This window comes from Canis lupus, chromosome 3, assembly GCF_011100685.1.
Source record: "Canis lupus familiaris isolate Mischka breed German Shepherd chromosome 3, alternate assembly UU_Cfam_GSD_1.0, whole genome shotgun sequence".
Taxonomy (NCBI): domain Eukaryota; kingdom Metazoa; phylum Chordata; class Mammalia; order Carnivora; family Canidae; genus Canis; species Canis lupus.
This window is the reverse complement of record NC_049224.1, coordinates 29,312,277-29,339,019: the sequence shown is the minus strand read 5'-3', so window position 1 is coordinate 29,339,019 and position 26,743 is coordinate 29,312,277. Positions and strand designations below refer to the sequence as shown.

Below are 26,743 nucleotides of genomic sequence, written 5' to 3'. Positions count from 1 at the left end.
CGATAGTCTAATGCAATTCCTTTGAAAATACTAGCAAGGTTTTTCTCACAGCCAAGATTATTCTAAAATCTATATGGAAAGGCACAAGAAAAAAAAAAAAAAAGGAAAGGCACAAGACCTAGAGTAGTTAAAACAATCTTGACAAAGAAGTGGGAAAAATTCTTCTTTGTTAAGGCTTACTATATAGCTAGAGTAATCAAGAAAGTGTGGTATGGGCAGAGAAATAGACACATAAACCAAAGGAACACAATGGAAGACCCAGAAATAGATCCACACAAATATGCTATACTAACTTTTGACAAAAGTGCAAACCCAATTCCATGAAGGAAGGACAGCCTTTTCAATAAATTATGCTGTACATCCAGAAGCAAAGAGATAACCTTGACTTAAACTGCACACCTTATATGAATATTAGATCAAAATGAATCACAGATTTAAATATAAAATATGAACCTATAAAACTTTTAGAAAATCATCTAAGAGAAAATTATCAGGATCTGGGGCTAAGCTCAGACTTGACCCAATGATCCATAAAAGGAAAAACTGATACATACAGTTTGGATGAGTCTCAGTGAAAAAAGCCAAACCCAAAAATCATATGGTATTTGTCTTTCTTTATCTGACTTATTTCACTTAGCATTATACTCTCTAGGTTCAACTATGTTCTTACCAATGGCAAGATTTCATTATTTTTTATGGATGAGTAATATTCCATCTTGCATGTATGTATATACATGTGTGTGTATACATATAAATGCATATATGCATACACTGCATCTTCTTTATTCATCTATCAATGGATGCTTAGGTTGCTTTCCTATCTTGGCTAATGCAGACAATGATGCAAAGAACATAGGGGTGCATATATCTCTTCAAATTAGTGTTTTCAAGTGTTCAGTATCCTGAAAAATGGTACTAGATACATGAAAGTTTTGAACTTCTGTGTACCAAAAGATGCTATAAAAATACTAAATAGATAGGGATGCCTGGGTGGCTCAATTAGTTATGTCTGAGTCTTGATTTTGGTTCATGTCATGATTTCAGGCTCATGAGACTAAGCCCCATGTCAGCCTCCGAACTGGGCATGGAGCCTGCTTAAGATTTTCTCTCTCTACCCCTCTGTGACCCCTCTTTAAAAAAAAAAGAGTGAATAGATAACCACTGGAAAAAGTTATTTGTAATACCTAATACCCTCTAAATGGACAAAAAAAATGAACCCAAAATATATGAAGAGCTACTTCATATAATCAGTAAAAAAAAGACATACAACCCAATAGGAAAAAAAATACTCAAAAAAGCATTTCACAAAGAAGTGCAAGTAGCCATAGCATAAACAGATGAAAGATGCTCATAATCAGATAAAATTTCAAATATGCCAAGTCGTAAGAACTTAAAATTCTGGTAATATTAAGTACTGATGTGAGGTACTAATACATACACACTGCTTTGTGTGGTCTAAATTAGTATAATCACTTTGGAAAGCAATTTGACACTACCCAAAGAAACTCTTCCAGATATGTGTATGGTCATATGTTTATAGAATGGATAAATCGTAGCATATTCCTACAATGCAGTACTATATGACAATGAATATTAATGACTTACGGTAGAAGCTATAAAACCACAAAAAATATATATACAATATAATTTTCTTTATATAAATATCAAAACCATGCAGAATTAATCAATATATTGTTTAGAAGAAAAAATATGTCAAAATGGTGAATAAGGGATCCCTGGGTGGCACAGCGGTTTGGCGCCTGCCTTTGGCCCGGGGCGCGATCCTGGAGACCCGGGATCGAATCCCACATCAGGCTCCCAGCATGGAGCCTGCTTCTCCCTCTGCCTGTGTCTCTGCCTCTCTGTCTCTCTCTGTGTGACTATCATGAATAAATAAATAAAATCTTAAAAAAAAAATGGTGAATAAAAGAAAGCAATGAAAATTCCAAGTCAGTATAATGGTTAACCTTAAGTAGATAAGGAAGGGATGGGCATACAAGGTATTACAAATGTTGTGTGTGTGTGTGTATATATATATATATACACACACACACACACAGACACACACACATACATATATATGACATATAGAGAGAGATAGATATAGAGGTAGGCACATAGGTAATCATAAAATTTTTATACTTCAGATCCTAACGTATTTTTAATTAATATTTAACTTAAAAAGACTTTTTATAAAGAAAACAATCATACATCTTGAATTCTCTTTCTGTTTAGGAGAGGAAAACTTAACCATGGTTACATTCTTAGTGGATTATGAGTTATTTCTTTTCAGTGAGTATAAAACCAAGAACAGAAAAGAAGCAAGGAAATTAAAAACAGAAAATTCTTATATAAGTGCTAGGCAACAACAGACAGCCCACCTTTCCCAGAAAGTCTGGCCACACAAAGGGCCTCTGGAAACAGAGCAGATTGGTGCATTCACCAGAAGAGCCTTGCTGATCTGTGCTGTGTTCCCCAGAGGACTTTGCCCTACCGATTTTTACATCATTAGCCCTCTTAGGATGGGCTGAGGTCACTTCCAATTTGAAAATGACCTTGGATCACAAGCTGAGGTTTTTAATTTGTTTACAGTGATTATTAAGCATCCTGAGGTATGATTAATAAATCTTCTGCATAGAGAAATAAGTTTATTGCTAACAAAGATGGTCCTTAGCATAATTCTACTATTTATACTGATGCAGTGAGTTTATTCCACAAACTAGTTTTCTAACACATTCTAATCTCATATTGCTTGACAGCAATAAATTGGTGAACTAATAAACAAGACACAAACTGGTTAGTAAACTCTAAATATGGAATGACTTTTCTCTTTTCCAAATAACATAGTCACTGGAAAAAATGTTTTTCCTTATTTTCCATATTATCTATTATCATAGAAAGAAAAACTTAATTTTTAAAGTTTAACAAATTGGGGCTAAGATTCTATAGGAAGTCAAATACATATTCTGCTTTTTGTAAAGGGATCTGTGAGAACTATTGTTTTTCTCTTAGAAGAGCTCAAGAATAAATAACAGAACATGTACTGAGTTGCTACGTATCATAATTAAACAGAGTGATGTGCTAGTTAACAACTAGCTACACAGAGGAGGAAAAGCCTTGATTTGTAGCATTTGCCGATTTCAACAGTGTAAATACTCCCACCAAGGCCTATTTCTGCTACAAATTTGATATTAACTAAATATGGAGTTCAGAAGAAATGCACAGTAGCACATCATTATCTAGTATCTTCACCATAAAGATAGAAGAAACAGATGTAAATAACTTTAAGGGCATAAATAACAAGAAAATGTAGCACAGTAATTAGGAAGTGATGTTTGAGCATTTATTACCCTTTGTTTTTTTGTATAATTTATTTTAATGTTTATATAATTTTATTTTAACATATTTTAAGAACACAGCTGAGACCTTGTTCCAGCCTATGACTGATAAGACTACACTCTAGGTAATGTGCCCAAACCAGTACAATTCGTAAAAGACAGAATTCAGTATATGAACACGCTCATATATATTCCCATAAACTCATGACCCGTATATAGAAAAAAATTCTAAAATTCTCCTATAAGGTGTCTGCTTGGTAAATTACATACACAATTCAGTGACAGCTACGTTAATGGACTCTTCTGCAAATAACAGATATAATTCTCAGAGTTTACCCCCTATTCCAGCCCCATCAGACACAGCAATGTAACATGTAATTTCTAGATTCCTAACAAAGTCATCCAGTAGGCCTTAGAGAACTCCAATATCATTCCCTCTCTGTCTAGTCAGTGAACAAGACACAAGGTAGCAAAGGGGGGAAAGAGAGAATCCCAAAGGATCCCTTCCACATTAATTATGCAAATCACAAGTAAATTAGACACTAAAAATTTAAGATTGATTGAAAGGCTTGCTCAAATTGCTTTAACTGTGATTCATATACCAATCACACAAATTCATATGTTAGGTTGTTTAAAAAATAATAATAATAAAAAGATGGAGAATGGAATAAGATTATCTTAATTTAAATGTCAAAGACATGGTTGCTGAAGTATGAGTCTCTTACAGTGTTAGCACTAGCCCATCAGATGTTAACAAAATCTGATATGCAACAGTTTTACATATCCCCTTGTGGGAGAAAGATCAACTTGTGATCTGCTTTATAAATCAGCTACAGTGTAAGAGTTAGGCTACTGTAGCTAAATGGCTTTTAGATATGCTTCCTGTTTTAAGCTACCATATTTACAAATGAAAGCTTTTTCAAACCACGGCTTTTAATATAATTTGCATATTTAGTAATACATTGATTAAAATTAAACACGGATTATTGCAATTTATTTCAGAAACAGATGGGATGCATTAAGTGAAAAGCCAGAGCTTTTAAACAGAACAGACTCACTGGCTGACTACTGATGAATGATGAACACAAAAACTTTCTAAATTGATAAAAAGGAAGAAAAAAAAAGCCCTTTGTGCCCATTTCCTTTAAAGGCTTTCCTGACTAGTGACTCCATGAAATTAGTAATAAAGTTAATTTAAAATGAATAATGTATATCAAAGGTATGTATCAGCTTAATGACAGCAGATTTGTCAGAAGAGAAAAAAACAAAAAAACGCTTCCATGAACTTTGAATCTTCTGGTCTGCAGAGAATGTGTCCTCAGGTTTTCCTAATTAAACCCAGATTTGATAGGGTTCACCAGCAGATGGCATTCTTCCATTACATACCCTCCTACTGGACTGTTGATTTTACAGTTTCATGAAACTTCACCAGCTAGTGTAAATTAACCATGAACTCACTCCCTGGTAGAGATAGTTGGGTTATTGAAATGGCATATTCTCAAAATAGTCTTGGTCACTGTAAACCTGATTAGATTGTAAAGACAGTTCATTTTTTCCTCTGCTCTCTATCCATTGCTGTGCTGTTTATCTTTCACAGAAGTTAATATTGTTAATAAGTTAATAATATTATAAGAATACTGTATACATCTCTTATGTTAGCCCCTTGTCATTTACGTCATCAAAGGTAGAACTAACCTTTGCCTCATCCCACCTCCATAGTAGTGTGATGTAATTCATCATGTCACATGAACATGCTTGTTCCATTTTGAAAATAACTTTCAGGGATCCGTGGGTGGCTCAGCGGTTTGGCGCCTGCCTTTGGCCCAGGGCACGATCCTGGAGATCTGGGATCGAATCCCATGTCAGGCTCCCGGTACATGGAGCCTGCTTCTCCCTCTGCCTGTGTCTCTGCCTCTCTCTCTCTCTCTCTGTGACTATCATAAATAAATAAAAATGTAAAAAAAAATTAAAAAAAAAAGAAAAGAAAATAACTTTCACATATAAGCGTTTCATTTTATAAAACTTAGGCAGTTTCCAAGTTAATTCAGCAAATTCTGGCTTATTACATTTGGCTATACAATTCTTCTTATTAACTTGGGCAATTAATTCTCAGAATGCCATAAAAGAAAACCTATTCAAGTAGATAGAAGATTTATAATTTAATTTTCATACATTTTTTCCTCCTGAACTTTTGTGTGTTATACATGAAAAGGGAACCTGATCCATAACATTTAAATAATATCGTATTATTCAAAACCTTTACTAGATAGTACAGAACTCCTATAATAAGTAGACTCAAATTCACTAAATTTATTTGAACTATACTGCTGAAGGTAAAGTTGTACTAAAATCAGACTAGTCTTAATATTTCCTTTTTAATATAAATGCTAATTATAAGCTCTCAGGATAGGCAAAACTGGGCAGCTTAAAGCATAAATTGTTCATTTCATAATAGATCAATGGCACCTATTTCGAGAAACCAAATGAAAACAATTTTTATATACAGTTTCTGATGATTTTGTTTCTTAAAAGCACACATGAATACAAAAAACAAAAAAATTCTTTCATCAAAATCGTGACTACAGTAACACCATGCTGTGAAGGTTTTCTTTTGGATTTTTTTTCTGTTTTTAAATGTAAAATATTACCAAAATTACCTCCAGCTTTTTCAAAGTTTGATTAAATACTCAAAAGTACTTAAAAAGTCAGTTCCCAGTTTCACTGCTATGGATTACTCTAACATGAAGTGTTTGTCACCTATTGTGAGTTGTGAAAATCCCCCTGTATCCAATGTGTTTTGTTTGGATTGAGATGGCATGCAGTTGATGGCTGTGACCTTCATGGTGGCTTAGATCCCTGGCTGGCACTGATTTTTGATTTAGTGCCGATCTGCTGCGCTTGTCACAGGCTGCAAGGTGCTTTCCATGCACTAATGGAACAGCTCAAGGGCAGAGGGGCCCTATAACTGTCTATCTCTTACCAACCACGGGCTAAACAGAGAGGTGAGTTTTCTACATGTGAATGACAGACTCAAAGATTACACGCAGGAGGTCATGCAAAGTTTTAAAACCTGCTCAGACTTCATGAAAATAATAAGCACATGCAAAGTGCACACTCTAAGGTTATTCTGCTTGCTAATGAATATGTATTTGCACCGTTAAAATGGAATGTTTAACACAAATACTGATAATATATCTTCATTTGGTGCCAGGGAACTAACAATCAGTTGATGTGTCCTTTGGTTCAACTATAGTTGTTAATAAATTCTGCTACTTAATGATGTCTTCAACAGAAAATTGCATACGTCCAAATTTTTCCTTCTAAGAAAACACAAAATGGCATGATAATTGTCACAGAAAGAGATAAATTTTGAGATAAAACAGAACATGTTGGCCTATGTATCATTTTGTTTAGGTATTCTGACTACTGAAAGGTATTCCACATATTTAGGGGGAAAAATCAGGTAAATATTGCATCCTAAACCTACATATGACTTGCTCTCACCTAGGTGAGAGGCTGGTAAACATATGGGTGGTATATCTGCAAGTGACCAAACCCTATTCATCCTTCAAAGACTTGGCTCACGTGCTGCCTCCTCAAAGAAAGTCTTCATTCTCCCAAGAATGACATCTCTCCTCCTTTGAATTTCTTACTTATATTTGACTTGTGCATTTCTTACTGCTATTATTGCTCTTTATCTTGTTTTTTTTTTTTTTTTTTTTTAAAGATTTTATTTATTTATTCATGATAGTCACAGAGAGAGAGAGAGGCTCAGAGACACAGGCAGAGGGAGAAGCAGGCTCCGTGCACCGGGAGCCCGACGTGGGATTCGATCCCGGGTCTCCAGGATCGCGCCCTGGGCCAAAGGCAGGCGCCAAACCGCTGCGCCACCCAGGGATCCCTTTATCTTGTTTTAATAGATATTCTCTCAGTTCCTGCAACAGACTATAAGCTCTTTAAGGGCAAGTACCACATCCATTTTATCTTTAAATTTTTTTAACTTATTATTATTATTATTATTATTATTATTATTATTATTATTAAGTAATCTCTACTCCCAACTTGGAGCTAGAACTCAGGACCCTGAGACCAAGAGTCTCATGTTCCAGTGACTGAGCCAGGCAGGTACCCCCATTTTATCTTTAAAACCATTACCTTACATAGCCCTGTGCCTGATACATTGTAAGTGCTCAATACACACTTGCTGAATGAATCAATGAATGGCAAATACATGACTACAACATGGTAGCAGTCTCCTGTTTTATGAAATTTCAAAGCTATCAGATTTTATCATTAACATAAATGCCTGATGACTTTGTAAACCTTCATTTCTTCTATCACCACATACAGGTCAATGGCCCCTCTAACATTCAGAAATCTCACTCTGGAGTTTCTGATTTCTCTGACTTTGCCTCTCATCAGCAAAACCACATGCTAGTCCTTATTCTCATCTAAGACAACTCTACAACCAGGCTTGCCAAACCAACAGTACCTTACACATACTATTCAGATCCATTCTGTTTATAATGGATCTTACATTATATATATTATATCACAGGATATAAACTTAATCCATTTCTGACAAACTTTTGAAACCATCCCATGTTTCAGCTATGGCCCTTTGAGATGCTAATTTTCTCTTTGTGGGCCTACTATGCACTAGGCACTAAAAGTTAATTGAGATAATAATAAAACTTTTCAGGGTGCCTGGGTGGCTCAGTCAGTTAAGTGTCTGCCTTCAGCTCAGGTCATGATCCTAAGGTCCTGGGACAGAATTCCACAATGGGCTCCCTGCTCAGTGAGGAGCCTGCTTCTCCCTCTGCCTCTGCTTGCTCTCTGTCAAATAAATAAATAACATCTTTAAAAAAAAAAAAAGAATTCAAAAAATTCCCACTCTCAGTAGATGGCTTCTGATTCCCCTAAACATAAATTTATTCTTTTCAAAAAATAAATAGATAAATAAATCTATTCTTTTCTGCCATTCAAGACAATCCAGTTGAAAAATGTTGATAGGGCACAGCCCGGGTGGCTCAGCGGTTTAGCGCCGCCTTCAGCCCAGGGCCTGATCCTGGAGACCCGGGATCGAGTACCGCATCAGGCTTCCTGCATGGAGCCTGCTTCTCCCTCTCCCTCTGCCTGTCTCTGCCTCTCTCTCTCTCTCTCTCTCTCATGGATAAAGAAATAAAATCTTAAAAAAAAAAAAGAAAAATGTTGATAAACTGTATCAAAAACATATATTTTAGAATAAGAAAATCTTGATTAGGATCCCAATTACTCCTCTTTCTAATCATGTCTCATTGGGTGACTTAATTAATCATTACATGTCTAACTTTTCTCATCTATAAAATATGCATAATATACCTATCTTTCAGGGCAACTGTAAAGATTAAATAAATTAGCACATGTAAAGTGCAAAGATAGCACCTACTACATAGTAAGTGATCTTTTCTTCTTTCTCCCTATGGGAACTTTATTCAACCCCTAAAAGAGATGGACCAGACCCTAATGTTTTTGTTTTTGTTTTTTATGATAGTCACAGAGAGAGAGAGAGAGGCAGAGACACAGGCAGAGGGAGAAGCAGACTCCATGCACCGGGAGCCCGATGTGGGATTTGATCCTGGGTCTCCAGGATCGTGCCCTGGGCCAAAGGCAGGCGCCAAACCACTGCGCCACCCAGGGATCCCAGACCCTAATGTTATTTTACAAGGCTGCCACTTCAAATCCTTAGACCTGAACCAATGAACAACTGATATAATAGTTTAACCATCAAACTGCATTCACAATACAGTTACATTTTGCATGTCAAACAGCCCATTAAGACTTCATAGATACTATTCAGATGATCTACATAGTTTTGTCACCACTTTTAAAACTTTCAAAAGCCTCCAGGTCAATCATCTCACATTCTGAATGACCTAACTTCTTTGTCTCCTTTGCTGACAGAAATTCCTTTACTGCCTCTTTCTCCAGGGGGTGGCAACCCACCCAGGTTCTACTCTTCACACTTGTCTCTCATCTCTACACTTAATCCTTCCAGTGAGTGTATTTACTCTAATGGCTTCAACAAGCAACTCTATGCCAGTGATCCCAAAATGCTGTCTGCAGTCCTGACCTTGGATCCATGTTTCAGTCTTCAGATTTACCTGCTTCCAGGGTATGTATGCCCTGTTAAACTGCCATCTATTCAAACGTAACTGGCTCATAACTTATCTCAGCATGCCTTCCTTCAAACTACCTTTCTTCTTTCTCTCTTCCATCAGAGTAGAAACTTAGAAGTAATCTTTGACTTTCTTTTTTAATTCCCACTAGTCAATCCACCACCAATTTCTTTCGTTAAGACATCATTCAAATCTGACCTGGGCCTTCTGCCTAGAATGAAGCAATAACCTGGTACTTCAGTGCTTTTCAAATCCTGGATGCTACAATACTTTCATATTATAATATTTCAAAATATCTATAATACTTTGAAAAAAACTGTATTCATGGATTCTCAGCCACTACAGGCTTACTTGTCTCCAAATGATTCTCATACACAACAGATTTGGAACCACTGTTATAACTGATTCCATGTCTCTGGTCTCTCCAATTTCAATAGCCAAAGTGTATTTAAATTTCATCATGGCACATCAGTGATTAGATCTAAGTGATTAGAACTTTCTAATCATTTTCTACTGTCAGAAATTCTAATGGAATTTCTGCTGAAATTCCTCTGCCAATGCCCAAATCTCCATAATCTAGCCCCACCCTACCTTTTGGTTGAATTCTTAATTTGACAACTACAGTGTCCTCAATCTTATTCCCATTTCAATTCCTTGGTTCACTGCTTAAGCCATTCCTTGATCATCCCACCAACTGAAATACTACCAATCCTTCAAAATGAGCTCCATCCAACTTCTCATCATGTGTCCTCTGGTTATACTACTCCCCTATACTTTTCCCTTTTCTGTCTCCTATTGTGATGTATGACAGCACCTTGCTGTTTCATAATTTTTCTTGAATCACGTTTTTAAAAATCTTCTGTCCATAGGTACATACTGTAAATGTTATTAAGAAAAAAACTAAGTCAAACGTTTTTTCCATGTTTCTCTTCATAATACCTCAAGGTACATTAAAGGTGCTCAAGAATATTGTAATTAATAAAACTTCACTGAAAGCTTACTACAAAACAGATGTACATACTAATTCATTTAATCCTCACAACCACCCTAAACTCAGTTTCAGATGACAAAATACACAGAAAGGTTAAATAACATAGCAGTCTTAGTTCACAAGTAGAAGATTTTCCAAATTGTAAGTCTTTCCAAAGCTTATTCTCTTAACCAATGCACTGCAGAATCACAGATCATTAGCACCAGAAAAGGGGCTTTAGTAGCCATCTAGCTTATCCACCCACTATTAAGAAGGTATTTCTTTATGTATTAATCTTCATATATTTGTTCACTTAAAGGTATCTGTTCTCTAACTTTCCTGTGTGTCTTTTAGGTCTCTTTTGAGTCCTATTTATGTTGATATTATAAAACTCTTCAGAAGACTCTAACTGTATGTATGCATTTTAGTTGCAGTGATGAGTACCTAACAAAATATTATGACAAAAAGGATGCCAATAAAAACTCCCCCTAAAAAAAAAAAAAAAAAAAAAAAAACCTCCCCCTAAACCAAACTGTCCATATTGAAAAGCATTAGAGCAGGTCAAGGCACATTTCATTTAAGGTTATCCTTTACAGTATTTCTGGGTCTTTTCTACCATTTTTAAAATAGGATTTGTTAGTTCAGTGAGGGATATGTATGTGCCTGCATGGGCACTTGTGTGGTTAGCTGGCAGGGGGCAAGGAGAACCTATGGGCTAAAAGTATATTCTTTTGAAAGCAGAGTAGACATCAAAATGTGTTTGTGTCAGGGTAGTGACTTGTTTTCTATCCTGTTTATACATTGTATACTTATGACATACCTCTGACACACAAAGCTGTTATACCTCAGGGTGCATGAACTGACTGCAATCAAGTCAGTGCATGATGTGTTTAGGCCTAGGGGTCAGGTTTTCCTGACAGTCAGCATGTTCTGAGGTGCACCAGAAGTCACCAAAGTTAAATGGCACTCCATGTGATAGAATGAGACATTTCTATCAGCTAATGTCAATGGGAAAAAAATAAGTTCCAACATTTAGAAGAGAGGCCAATATGGTAGCACTGAACCAAATTTCATATCTTGGACCAGACACTTGAAAATTCGAGCCCTATTAAAATGCTAAAAACAAATGAGGTAGTGAGACAGAGTCCATTGCTCTATTTATACTGATAATGGCTTCCACGTACTTACTGGTGGCTCTACTAGAACAGGTAATAAGCAGCTCTAGATTTTTCATGGTTTGGAGTTTTGGAATAGCATGAATAATTGAAATTCGCAGATAATACAAAAATTTAATTTTAGTCAAGGTATGAATCCATCTCCTCCTCAATGAAGCTTTCATATTAGCTAACAAACAGCATCACTGACCAGCTTGCATTTCAGCTTTTAGTTTTTTCTGTACATCTTCTAGGTTCTTGGGTTAAGTGTTAAAGAGAGCCAATAGAAAAAAGAGAGAGAGAGAGAGAGAGAGAGAGAGAGATCTGCAATTCCAGCCTGTCCACCATGACAAACTACTATATATGCATTTGCAAGATAGCTGGCTGATGCTGGAGTTGAAACAGGACCACACTTCTCATCCTCACAGAGCTACTTAACCCATAACACATGGCAACGTTACAGCTAGTGCAAACCCCTCACTCCAAGCAGTGGTACGGAACATTTCGTGAATGGAACTACTTTTAATCACTTATAAGTGGCATCTTTACAGATGAATTATGTACTGAAGTAAATATGATACATTTACCCTAAACCAGCTAAAAAGAAATAACGGTAATAATTCAAGACTAGGAACTACTGCTATTCTGAATCACCTAATAAGATTCTTGTTTAAAATAAAGACTTCCAAAATTTCCCTAAGCAGAGTCTGACTCAGTAAGTTGGGGCCCAAGAATTTGTATTTTAGTAAGTACCCTCTCCCTCTTCCTTTATTCACCCACTACTCCATCCTACTCATCCCTACCCCTACCCCAGTTATTCAGCTATGGAAGACCCATGGTCCACACTTTGAAAGTTACTGCCTAGGGCATGAAAATAGAGTAGGATATCCCTGCATTTGGTTCCAGAACCAAGAGATTTTCTTTTTGTTTTTCAGGTCCCACGACCGCAGGTGAGCTGAGCCTGAATCAGCTATGCTGACACAGAGACCATGTTAAAGATCCAGTATACACTTCCTCTAAAGCAAGAGGTGATGAAAAGTGTTCACTCACAGGGTGTACAGAGGTTTAAGGTGTAGTCTCGAGGGCTTCTTAGGGGCAGGACCAGGCTCACAGATAATGAAATGTACAAGAGAGCGATGCTGTCCAGCCAGAATATGATTCTGCTGTGCTCTGATTCACGCAGAACAAGCAGCTGCTGAGGCCAAACCATGACAAGGGCTATTTTTGCCTGTGACATTGGACAATTTATTCAAGAACAGTTCCCCTTTGTGCCAGGATTTCCACTGTACAGCTGCAGAGGTTACTTAGTCCTTGGTTCACCTGCTGTTTAAACTTTTTCAAATGCCTAAAATAAAGCCAGTCATTATGGTATGGACTCGTAATGAGAACTCTGCTATCTAGAAACAAAATCTTGTGTTCCTATTTCCTCTGGTCCATATATTTTAAGAATAGTCACTTTGTGGCAGCTGTAAGTTATCCAAATAGTAATTCCTGGCACAAGTACTATGATTTGGGATAGAAGATGATTGCCTTTAACATTCCCAGAGTTCACATGGGTCTTTGTGAGGATTAAATAATGTAATGCCCATAAAAGCATTCTGCATACTCTCAGATGCCATGAAAGCACTGGAAATTATTAAACAGTATGTAGCAGAAAAGATTTAAACTGTAAACATCCAATGAAGAAGATTAATCTAATATAGAAAGAAGTCCATTTACAGACTGTCCTCTATGAGAAAATTCCCCTCTGTGTGCTTGGCTTCCCCACAACTAATCTGGGAATGTAACAGTATGTGTTATATGTGCTAGATTTCTGTGGATTGTGGCAGAAAAACCCTGAGGAAGAAAACAAAATTGTTTTTTTTTTTTTTTTCTTTTCACTCAGCAATAATAGACTGTAATGTCATGGAGTGTTTCCAGTGCAGGGGCATCTCATCAGAGCTCCCCAATTCACTGTGCCCTGCCTTTCTCTGGTTCTTTCCCACTATTCAAGTACTTTGACATGTTGTGGATTATGCTCTCAGGTTTTTTCATCAATTTAACACTAAAACTCCTGTGAAATATTAATGAAATAATGTTTAAAAAAAGAAAAATGTTCCTACAATACTGCAACATTTTAATGCCTCATTAAAATCATTAGCAATGCTAATACTAAAGAACTTACTTCATCTTTCAAGAAGCCAAAAAATAAATCATAATAAAATGTTTGTTAATGTTACATCTGGAGAAATAAATTATACAATGCCTTTCTATATAGGCTTTATATAGTCTAAAGATGACACACTAAGGTCATACTATTAAGTACATGCAACTATTTTTTTCTACGGAAACTCATATTGTATTATTTTATATTATTCATTAAACACTGTGAATATTGTTTGTGTTTTTCATTTATGAGAAAAATATATGGTGTGCCTATCAACAGCCAGGGCTCTCATGGAACTGAGGTTGCAAACAATGACATGCTTCACTGACCTGAATGACTTACAAAAGCCATTTATATTCAGTACTCTCATTTATGCTATCTTTAAAAATGAATAAGAGACATATATTAATAGCAAGAAACTGGTAGGATGATTGCATCACTAGCCATCTCTAGACTTATTGCAACACTTCATTCTCCATCAGTTGAACTGACATGGGAATGTAAATGTCGTATATAATAGTCATATAAAATTTTACTACATGAGTAACTAAGGCAAGTGTGACAGTTTCCTTCTCTTTGTTGACCAACTTTTACTTGGAAAGCAAAAATATTTAATGACATCATAGACTTCTACCTAGTTTGTTATTGAAGGAAATCTCTTATCATCAATTGGGCCAAGCAGCAGAGCAGTGCTCTCTTAAATAAATCTACATATCCTGAGTGAGGGGGGATTGCACAGTACAATACAGCCTCAGCAAATGTGCAGATCCAGAAGATCTTGGGGACTTCCTTTCTATCTCTGAATAATCCAGTGTGTAATCACATATGTAAGACAAAGATGTAAAAAAAAAAAAATGATATAAAAACTCCATTCATAAAAGTGTTCCCATATCTCCCTAGATAAAAATAAGCAACAGGAACCTAACCAAACCTAGTCTCTCAGGTACAGCTATTTGATAGTGAATTCTGCTGAAAATTAATACTTGCTAACAGCATGATTTTTACTTGGGCCTGAATTCTCTCAACCTCTTCATCATGAGCAGTACTATCTCAATGTTTAAGGGTGAATGCTGAAAATAGATTTATATTGTTTTCTCATGAAAATACATAATACAAATATCTATTATTTATTATTAGTGATTATAATTGTCACTCTGATCACTATAGGATTGTTTTCATTCAATAGAGGAGACATACAGGCATTGAGGAGAGTTGCTTACAAATGAAACCAAAATAGGGGATCCCTGGGTGGCGCAGTGGTTTAGCGCCTGCCTTTGGCCCAGGGCGCGATCCTGGAGACCCGGGATCGAATCCCACGTCGGGCTCCCGGTGCATGGAGCCTGCTTCTCCCTCTGCCTGTGTCTCTGCCTCTCTCTCTCTCTCTCTGTGACTATAATAAAATAAATAAAAATTAAAAAAAAAAAAAAAAAACAAATGAAGCCAAAAGCCAAAATATATTATTTGGAAAAAGCAACACTTATCAAGAAGGTGGGAGGGGAGAAGTTATACTTTACTGTATTATGTCATATAATTTGTAATATATCATAGATATTGCTAACTTTACATCGGTATGTCTAACCCACAGTGCTGAAATTTTATATAAGCATAACTGAGCCATTTAAAAAAATACATAATCTTATATTCTTAAACTCTAAGTATTTAAAGGTATGAATTCCTAATTGGAGAACTTAGTTTGGAATTTTTGATTCGAATTATCATTTGGCTGAGATCAATAGTTAAGGATTTTTAAAAATCACATTATTTAAAACATAAGCAAGCTCTAAAAATAATAAAATCATTTGTTAAAAACTTCAGTTACATCTTCCTTAGCCATCCGTCTCTTCAGAGAGTAAATTAATTGTTCCAATCTAGTAAGCAACAAAAGAAATAGTCGACAAAGGGTGAAATATGAACATCAATGGTGGGTTTTGAATTTACCCTATTTATCTTGAATGTAAGATCTCATGACCCACTAAAACTCAGTTCACAGTGTTTTATGAAAAATAATGGCTGAAATTGAATGTCTTAATTTACATTTAATGCAATTAAGAATGGTTTAAATTATGACTGATGAATAGCACACACAGATGTCAGTCAGTTTCATCAGAATAAATTGAAGTCAGTGTCAATGAATGCTCTGCTGATAAATCCCACTTTACATAAAATTAATAAAAATAAGGAAATATAATCCTTAACTAATTGCAAAATGGTCTGGAATTCCCCCTGAATTTGGTGGGGGTGGGGGGGACTTATGTAACTGAGAAAACCAGATTATTTGGAAAAGTGTTTTTTGTTTTTGTTTTTTGTTTTTAAATAGTCAGTGCCCCTATCAGTAAACAGCCCTGCAAAGTTATAGGATATAAACTTCTAAACTGAATTATGCAAATATTTGTAGTAGGCAAAAAAAAAAAAAAAAGAGAGAGAGAGAGAGAAGAGGAAGAGGAGAAACTGGAGTAACATTTGTAAAATAGATGCATTTGGCAGCACCTGTTTCAGGTGGCTGCACATCCATATTTCCTTAATCAGTCTAAAGCAGAATACTGGATTCACATCTTGGTTTATAACCCTTCTCCAAGTTTTTGCTGGAAATGATGCTCTTCCCTTTCAATGTTTTAATGCCAAGCTAGAAAGACCAAGGACTGGACTGCTGGCTGGTTCTCAGCTTGCAGAGAGCACTCTCTTCCTCCATGGTAGACCCTAAAGATTTGTGGATTGGAGCAGATGTTGCTGCTTTTGAAGTTAATAGAAACTTTATGGACCATTTTTCACTCTCTCTTCCAGGAGCAAATGTCAACCATAGTTTTTATCAAAACCTGAATTCTTGGCTCAAGTACTAATTGCCACTAATGTGTTTAAATCCCAATTCTCAGTGAAAGGGGGAATAGTGTTTTACCAATGGAAAAAACTGGGTTAATATTTGCGTTCTTAGTGCCTGAATAAGCAAGAAAAATCTAGGCTTCTCAGTCACACCATTTGGCAAGCAACCATGGAAGGCCTAAAAACCAAGTTTCTTTAAGTTCACTGGGTTAGTGTGCTTGAGATGAAATGAATGTTGAAACTTGAAAGAATATGGAAAGCTGTCAAGGGAGACAAGCTAAAAAGATGAGAAAGTTCACTTTATAAAACTACAGTAATAATAACAGCAGCCACTATTCCTATATCTATTTGCACAGCACTTCAGAACAATGTTAAAAAATTGTGAGATATACTATTTTTAATGTTATTCTACCCATTTCACAGATGAGTGAAAAACTCAGAAATTAAGAGGTAGGGATAGCTAGGAAGCAGCAATACTAAATGTGAATCCAGCTCTTCTGATTCCATATCTTGTGTTCAATTTTTTTTTAAATGTATCTGCTCTAGGTACATCATTTAATAGCAACTTTAAAAATTCTCAAGGGTATTCAGTAGTCAAATGGCCAAGAAACACATGAAAAAGCACTCAACATCACTAATCATCAAGGAAGTGCAAATTAAAACCATAATATCAACTTACAACTCTTAGAAAAACAGATATCAAAAAGACAGGAGTTAATAAGTGTGAGCAAAAATGTGGAGAAAAGGGAACCCTTGTCCATTGTTGGTGGGAATGTAAATTGGTAGAGCACTATAGAAACAGTATAGAGGGTCCTCAAAAAATAAAAAATGCAACTATCATAGGGTCCAACAATTCCACTTCTGGGTACATATCCAAAAGAAATGAAATTACTATCTTTAAGAGATAACTACACCTCATATTCATTGCAGCATTACTCACAATAGCCAAGACATGGAAACAACTTCAGTATCAATGGAGGAATGGATAAAGAACATGTGATGTATATACATAAAATAGACTATTATCCAGCCATAAAAATGAAGGAAATCCTGCCATTTATGATGACATAGATGAAATTTGAGGTCATTACTCTAAGTGGAATAAATCAGACAGAGAAAGACAAATATTGTAAGACCTCATTTATATGTGGAATCTAACAAAACTGAACTCAGGACACTTGGGTGGCTCTGTAGGGTAGGTATCCAGCTCAGGTCATAACCTCAGGGTCATAAGATCAAGCCCCATGTCCAGCCCTGCACTGGGCATGGAGCCTGCTTGGGATTCTCTGTCTCCCTCTTCCCTGCCCCTCCTCTCTCTCTCTCTCTCTCTCTCACACACACACACACACACACACACACAAACTGAACTCAAAAACAGAGTAGATTGGTAGCTTCTAGAAGTGGGGAAGATGGGAGAAATGGAGATACTTATCAAAGAGTACACTTTTAAGTTCTGAGGATCTAATGTGCAGCATGGTGCCTATAGTTAACAATACTGCAGGGAAGCCCAGGTAGCTTAGCGGTTTAGCACCAACTTCAGCCCAGGGCGTGACCCTGGAGACCCGGGATCAAGTCCCAGGTCAGGCTCCCTGTGTGGAGCCTGCTTCTCCCTCTGCCTGTGTCTCTGCCTCTCTCTCTCTTTGTCTCTCATGAATGAATGAATGAATGAATGAATGAATAAATAAATAAGGAAAAAACAATACTGTATTGTATATGTGAAAGTTGCTACAAGAGTAAATCTTAAAATTTCCTACCACAGAAAAACAGTAATTATGTGAAGTGATGGATATGTTAACTAACCTTATGGTAGTAATCATATGTATATGTATCAAATCAACATAGTATACAGCTTAAATTTACACAATGCCATATCTCAAAAAAACTGGGAAAATTTATATAAAAAATAATATTCAGTAGTTGTTGCTACTATGTAAGAGCTATAACCATTAAAAATGTTAGTTCAAGAGGGTTTTATTTTTTCATGTTGTGGACTTTCAATCCAATTTTGAACTCCTAATATCTGATAAAGAATATTGAGTAATTGTATGCATTTCCCAGTGACAATTTTTACCTAACCATTTTCCAATTTCCTGACATAGTTTGAGAGTAGATGAAGACAAGACCAGTGTTGAGAGTAAAGTAATAAGAAGTCAGTCATCTAAAGTCCTGAAAATTTTGCTTACCAAGAAACATCTTCCCTACTATGCTGAAATTTTACCATTTCAGAAACATTTACTTGAAGCAAGCCAAAGTTTCTCAAAGCAGCCAATTTCACTTAAAAAATCCCCCCAGTTAGTTTCCTACATTTATTTGAACAAAGTATCTGCTGGAAATTGAGTTTTTCAGTAACATTAAGTATTTGATTTTCACTGCATATCTCTTTGATTAGATTAATCCAGTCCCAAAAGTAATAATATAAAACAGGGTCTCTATGTGAGCAAAGGAGTGAGCAGTTCCTATGTATTTCCTGTGCTTTTTTTCTTCCTCTCTACTAATCTTCCTCTCCTATCATACCAAATTAAAAAAAGCATTTACTAACAATTGCACTTAGTGCCACAGAGCCACTGTTCAGGTATCAATGCCCTCAAAGAATTTACAGTAAAAGTTCTCTTCCTATCTAGGATAGAGCTGTTTTCGCTATTTTAGCTGAGCTACCTACAAGGCTTGGGGGGGGAGGCATCCAAAAATTCATGAGATCTTAAGAGACTAAACCAGGCACAAGTCAAGTATCTACCTTCATATACTGAAGATTCTCCCCATCTGATTGAGTTTTCCAGAGCATTATCAGAACTCTCATAGACTCCATTAAGCACAGAAATTACCAGTTATTCAACTTTATCCCTATTCTCTAAACTTACAGAAGGGACTCACAGAAGAATTAAATATATAACTCAACCCAAGTTGCTAAATGCAATAGATCTTCCCCCTACTAACTCTTCATGGGACTTTCCTTCTTTTTCCAATAGGCTGAGAAAATGTTCTTTATGCAAGGACAAACTTCCCAACTAATGCCTGCCCAGCATTGACTCCAAAACTCAAAGATGCATCTCAGCAGTACTTTAAGAAGTAGGAAGGATACCTGGAGTGGGGGGGAATAGATCAAAAGAAACTGATTCGAGAAATTTCCATTAGAACTAGATGTGGTCCATCATGCAACATCACACACACTACCCTTCCCCCGCCTCAACACCTCTCTGAGCAACATTCAAATAAATTTGTGGAAAGATACTTATAACCTTTGTTAATTAACCCAATTTTCCTATCTACCACTACAGGCAATTTTTTAGGACTGAGAATCAAAGCCTCATTATTGCTTGCTTCCCTCATCTATACTCCCCATCCCACCTCAAATAAGGAGACATTTTACAATAAAGTTTCTTTTCAATTAAAATTCCTATACACTGATTGCATTTATTAGTTAAATGGCTTCTGACTTCACCCCTTCCTTCACCCCAAACTCCCAGAGACACATCAGGTATGGAGCCAGCAGTCAAAAAGAGAGGAGGTCAGACACTGTAACTATTCATTGTGGGTGACATATAAGCCAATAAACACTGTGTAGGTTTTTTATGTACATTTTTTCATTTGACTTTAAGGGATCATTACTCAATGTTATTTCTCATACTGAAGAATCTAAGGCTAATGCTTTGACTTGATTTTAAAGACTGAATTTTTTCTGCTGGTATAAATAGTATGGACACAGTAAAAGTACTTGAGAGAGCCTAATGAACCATTTCTTACACCCCATTACCTTTAGTCTGATATGACTGAGAGTGCAGGCACTAATTATCCTCTCTTTCACAGACACCGACATAGATCTACAGTAGGTCTTAAAACACAATTTCCCGTACAACTCAACACTTCCTTGCATAACACATTCCTATATTTTTCTTCTTGTTGCAATTTAAATGAGAAAGTCCAAGTTCTTGTCTTCCCACAACTTTTCAAAATATACAGGGCATATACAATTAATGATACTTCTTAATCTCCAGAGACCAAAGATAAAATTATGCACAATTGAAAGTGAGGAATTTTTTTAATTACAAAAATCACATTCCATAAAAGCCTCTGTCCATAGTAGAACAGCCTAAAATGCATTTAGGAAATTAAAAAACAAGATGACTTATTTCCTTCTATGATATATGAATGAATTTATTATATTGAACCTTCTTTATCAATATATTAAACATATATTTGCTGTAATGTCTAATGTAATGAACAGTTTCTCCTCACATTATACCACCTTAATTTATGAAAGAAATACGTAATTTCTCAAAGAAAAGGAGTCAAAGAATAAGCTTTGACACCTATACCAGATTTGATTTAGTGAGAAATGAAAAAGAACTTCACAATGAGATTATTTAGAGACCTAAGAAATGTATTTGAATGTTTATGGTTCTTTAATTTATGCATTTATGAAGGATATGTATAACAGCAAATAATCTGCTTTTAGCATTTAAGCATCCTTCCATATTGCATGTTGAATCGTTTTAGTGAAGATTTTAATGGCAGGAGGGAAAAGTCCTTCACCTCATAGAAGAGACTAAAAAAAAAAGTGTGGAAGAACGCATCTTAAAGCAGAGACCTCAACTGGTGTGCCTGAGTACACCAAATGAGCTACATGTGTGCAGGTGTACTCAAGATATTGTAGCCCTTAAGGCAGACAAACAGGAGCCCCTAGTACCAGTTGTGAGAAGTACATTCATCCTGATATGCAAGATTAATATTACCATTTTTTTTCTGTTTGTCACAATGTAGAAAAAGTTGGAAAGCATTGCAAGAGAACCTTCCGGACTCAGTAACTTAGCTGTGGAACTGAGACTCCTCATGGAATGCATATATAGAGATAGGGAAAAAGTACAAGGTTAGTACAACATCTATTTTCTGTACCACCTGCCATATTTTAATATAGTTAGAGAAGAACCTAAAAAATGCATCAAGTCTACAGAATCCTTGATCCCAAGGACTGTGAAGTGACAAAGCTCAGGTCTGTAGCTCCCTGGATATTCAGGCTATCCAGACAGGCAATCAGTCAGTTATATCAGATCAAAATGAGCTTCATCAAATGGATGAAGTCTTCCTCACACCAGAGACAGAGATTTAGTAGCCCCCTCCCTTAAACCTCTTAGCACTTTGTACATACTTCCATTGCATGTCTTGAACAGTATATAATTATTTGCCATGTGATAAAACACATCCTTACTCTCTTTCCTTCCTAGAAGAACCCCTTTGTCTGTGTTCTGCCCCATTCCCTCCTGTCTCCTGGAAATAATGTTCTCTTTTGTCTTTCTTGCTTCTCCTGCTAGTCCCTTTCCTTTACATGTAAATGTGTACAGTATTCCATATCTTTAATCACCCCTTCCCCAACTTCACATCTCCTTCTAGATATCATGTTATTTCCCTGCTTCCTTCTATATCAAGTTCCTCAAGAAAATACTCTATATCAGTCTTAACATTCTAGCATCACATGTACTCCTGGACTTTCTCCAGTCTAGTTTCTAGCCCTTGACCAGGACAAGGTCATTTATGATCTCTCACTGCCTATCAGTGACCTACTTGACCTATCATAACTATTCCCTCCTTGAAACTCCAGCCTCTTATTCATTTTCTTAATTATTCACTGCTTCTTGATTCTCTTTCACCCCTAGGTTCTATGAGCTCTCCAAGAGCCCTGGACACCTCTCTTTACTCCTCTTCCTTTTCCTATCCTTTAAGAGTGAGTGTTGGCTAGATTTCTGTTCTTAGCCTTTTTTCTTTTTCATATCTCACATTCTTCCCGGGTAGTTCTACTTGGGTACTCTATAGGTACCACACAACTCAGCATGTCCAAAACCGCACCAATTACCTTTCCTCAAATGTCACACCCTCCTCCTCTCCTATAATCCCTACTTCAGTTAATGGCACCACAGACAAATGACTCAAGCCAGAAATTTGTCATTAGTATTAAAGTTACTTTTTAAAATGTGCTTTTAAAGTTAGAAGCAACAAGAAATTGACCCAGGATTGCACAGTAGGTGGGTACAAAAAGGATACTGGTATATTTCACAGACCTAAAGAAGAGATAACAATGGAAATGATGGAAAAAGGACAACACAGGGGACTTCAGGAGATGATCCTCTTTCCACAGCCTAATTATAAACAGAATTCCTAGGCTCTATCTCTCTACATTCTAAGTTTCCTTCATATTATTAAGGAAAGGACTATACTGGCCCAGCCTAGGTCATGTATCACTTGTAGGTCAATTATGGCTCCCACATTGGAATAATTAATTTGCAACCCATACAGCCAAAAAGTAATTGGTACCACAATATAAAAATTTCCCCTACAAATCAATATCCCTATTCCGCCCAACATGCCCCCAACAAACAGAACAAAATAAAACAAAACCAGAAAAATGGGCAAAGGGTATAAATATAATTTTCAAAGCAGGAAACAAATATCACCAATAAAGTATAAGAAGTTGCCCAATCTCAGCAGCAATCAAGAGATGCAAATTAATTTTAAAAAAAGAGAGAGAATAATTTCATATTAATCAGAATTATAGTAATTACTAGGTGTGCTAACATTAATGTTGCCAAGGATGGAGGAAGTATAAATTCACCTAAGTATTTCAGAAAATACTTCGGCAACACTAAATTAGGTTGGCCATAACATTATACAATAACCTTGAAATTTTACTTCAGAGTTTTACCACAGAGAGGGTTTGCACAAGTGCACAAAGAGATACACATAAGAAGATACAATGCAGCATTGTTTCTTTTTTTTTTAAAGATTTTATTTATTTATTCATAGACACAGAGAGAGAGGCAGAGACATAGGCAGAGGGAGAAGCAGGCTCCATGCCCCAACATGGGACTCGATCCCGGGTCTCCAGGATCATACCCCAGGCTGCAGGCTGCGCCAAACCGCTGCACCACCGGGGCTGCCCTGCAGCATTGTTTCTAATGAAAAGGTGAAAGCAACCTAATTATCTCTCAGTAGAGAAATAGCTAAATAAACCATACCTTATTCATGGAATAGAATAGAATGTAGTAGCAGTAAAATAGTACAGTGAAAATGAATTAACTAGAAGTATGTGAAATAAGGATAAACATTTTTAAAATAATTTTGAGAGAGAAAAAGAGTCCTCAAAGAATGACTTCTGGAATGATAGCATGAGGAGCTCCACTAACTCACTTTCCAGTGAAACTGGTGAAAATTATTAAAAAGCAACTTCTAGGGCCTCTGGAAATGGTCCTAAGGGAAACAGCAAATGAAGAAACATCTATTCAAAAAAAGAAAAAAAAAAAAAAAAAGAAAACCTATGAAAATTCATTAAGAAAGGCCAGAGTCTGTGGTATTTAAACTAAAACTGCTCCCTCCCTCCCACTCCTAGCTTAATGAGGCAGAGACTCAAGACTGCTGCAGCTAAGAACACAGGGCTTCCTCTGCCCCCATCTCCCAGTTGGATGGCTTGCTTTCCTGGAGAACAACCTTGCCATATTTTATCCTACCACACAGCAACCTACTGCTGAGGCTACAATACTGAGCAAATGTGGCCAAAAGTGCAAATTGCAGGTGAAAACTCCCTTCTTCCACCCAGCCCCCCATTCATGGAAATGAGGCTCTATTTTAATGTGGTATGCTGAGATTAATGGGGACCTGATTACCCCTGCCTCAACTCAAGAGGTCCTGGTACCATGACAGGAAGAGGCAAGCCAAGAGGCGTCAGGCTGATGGCCCCCTGCCACTGAGCACTCAGCTCTTAGAGCAGAAGTGTCACTCAAGTTGAAGTTTTCCATGTCCCTATCCCCAGCTGCAGAATGCTGCCTCAGAGATTTTGCCCATGGGGAGAAGCAAACCTAACCTCCACCCAAATGAATTCACTAAATCTGCAACAGAATATGAGAGACTCAAATTTAGGTTATTCTCATGAACAGAAGTTGTGGTGAAATGCAATTAGGTGGAGACTAATAGATTTAAGAAAGATACAGACTAGGGGATCCCTGGGTGGCTTGGCGGTTTAGCGCCTACCTTCGGCCCAGGGCATGATCCTGGAGACCCAGGATCGGGTCCTGCGTCAGGCTCCCTGCATGGAGTCTGCTTCTCCTGCCTCTCCTTCAGCCTGTGTCTCTGCCTCTCTCTCTCTCTCTCTGTCTCTCTCTCATGAATAAATAATTTTTTAAATATTTTATTTATTTATTCATGAGAGACACACACAGGGAGAGGCAGAGACACAGGCAGAGGGAGAAGCAGGCTCCACACAGGGAGCCCAACGTGGGACTCGATCCCGGGACTCCAGGATCATGCCCTGGGCTGACGGTGGCACTAAACAGCTGAGCCACCCGGGCTGCCCCTGAATAAATAATTTTTAAAAGAATAAAATTAAAAAAAAAAAAAGAAAGATACAGACTAGACTACAAGCAACTAGTTTGCAAGAAAGAACAGGGGTTTAAAACAGCTAGATGAAGCCCTCTTGTTATCAGAACAAATATCAAACACTAACCTCAGGAACTATTCCTTTAAAGGAGACAGATTAGTTGGATACATTTATAAAGTAATTTACTTCTCCAGAGCCTCCTTGAAGACAATAGAGAAACCAGCCAGTGTTAGTAGAGTTTAATAGTTGGATACGATCAGGGAAAGAAAAAAGAATGATAACAATGTCACTGTCATCTCAGAAATAACTGTGGGCATACCCAAAGCTACAATTCCAAGAAGCAATATCAGAGGCTTAAAACTGTATAGAGGTTGGGGTAAGTAGAATTCACTAAAATAATCCAGTTAGTCACTAAACATACAAACAAAATACAACAAGGTCCAGGAAAGAAAGGGCCCAGTTCACAGGGTACTACAATACATTACCTAATATGCCCATTTTCCTAAAATATTATAAGGATATCAAAGAAACAAGAAAGTATGACCCATATACCAAAAAGAAAGTAGGAGACAGAAACTGCTGGTGAAGGAAATCAGATGTTGGATTTAACAGTAAAAGACTTCAAGGTAACTATTATAAACATATTCACAGAACTAAAGGAAAGCAAGATTAAAGAAGGATGGTACAATTACAATGTCCAATCAAATAGAGAATATCAAAATTATAAAATAAGAAACCAAAATTCTGAAGTTAAAAAGTACAATAACTAAATTCTAAAAATTTACTATAGGACTTCAATAGTAGATTGAACTAGCAGAAAAAAAAGAATTTGTGAACTTGAAGATAAACCAATAGAAACCATGCAAACTGGGCCAGCTGGGTGGTTCAGTAGCTGAGTCTGCCTTTGGTTCAGGTCAGGATCCCAGAGTCCTGGGACTGAATCCCACACTGGGTTCCCTGCTTCTCTCTCTGCCTATATCTCTGTCTCTCTCTGTGTGTGTGCCTCTCATGAATAAATAAAAAAGAAAAGAAAAGACCAAAGAGCACAGAGGAAAAACAATAAAGTAAAATAAACAGATCCTCAGAGAAGTGTGGGGTGTGAACAGATGATTACCAACATGCATATGCGAATAGCAGAAAGAGAGGAGAGAAGAAAAGAAAAAGTATTTAAAGAAATAATGGCTTAAATCTTCCCAAATTTATGGAAAAACATGGATCTACACAACCAAGAGACACAATAAACTCCAAGAAGAATAAATGCAAAGATCCAAAAACACATCATATTATAAATGCTCAAAGTCCAAGACAAGGAGAAAATCCTGAAGGCAGCAAGAGGGAAATGGCTTATCACTTACTAGAAAATTCCAGTAGGACTAACAGCCAACAACACAGCAGAAACAATGGCAACTGTAAGGCAGTGGAATGACATATTCAAAGTGCTCCCAAAAACCTGTCAAACAAGAATCCTACATCCGGTAAAACTATCTTTCAAAAATGAAGGTGTAATAAAGACTTTTTGGATTAAAAAACAGAGAATTTGTTGCTAGCAGACCAAACTTACAAAGAATACTAAAATAAAGTTCTTCAGGCTGACAGCAAGTAACCCTTGATAGTAATTCAAATACATATGCAGAGTAAAGGTAATTATATAATTATAAAAGAGGCATAAATGCCTTTTTCTCCCTTCTTCTCTTAAATGATTTTAAAAACAATCATATAAAATAATCTGTATGCAACGAATATAAATGCAATATATGTGTAATATATTTACTAATAACAGTGTAAAAGAAGGTAGGTGGGA

The 26,743-nt window shown here is 36.6% G+C and overlaps 1 protein-coding gene across 6 annotated transcripts in view; it reads right to left on the bottom strand.

Moving 5' to 3' along the window:
• Positions 1-26,743, bottom strand: part of WDR41 (WD repeat domain 41) — a 204,438-nt gene that overhangs the window by 115,014 nt on the left and 62,681 nt on the right. Inside the window, exon 1 of one of the 6 annotated variants that reach the window (XM_038532492.1) lies at positions 5,034-5,117. The exons of the other annotated variants lie outside the window; for them this stretch is intronic. Within the exon in view, the coding sequence (XP_038388420.1) occupies positions 5,034-5,102 (69 nt within the window). The 5' untranslated portion in view covers positions 5,103-5,117. Of the gene's footprint in view, positions 1-5,033; positions 5,118-26,743 lie in introns of those variants that run through there. 6 annotated transcript variants of the gene reach the window in all.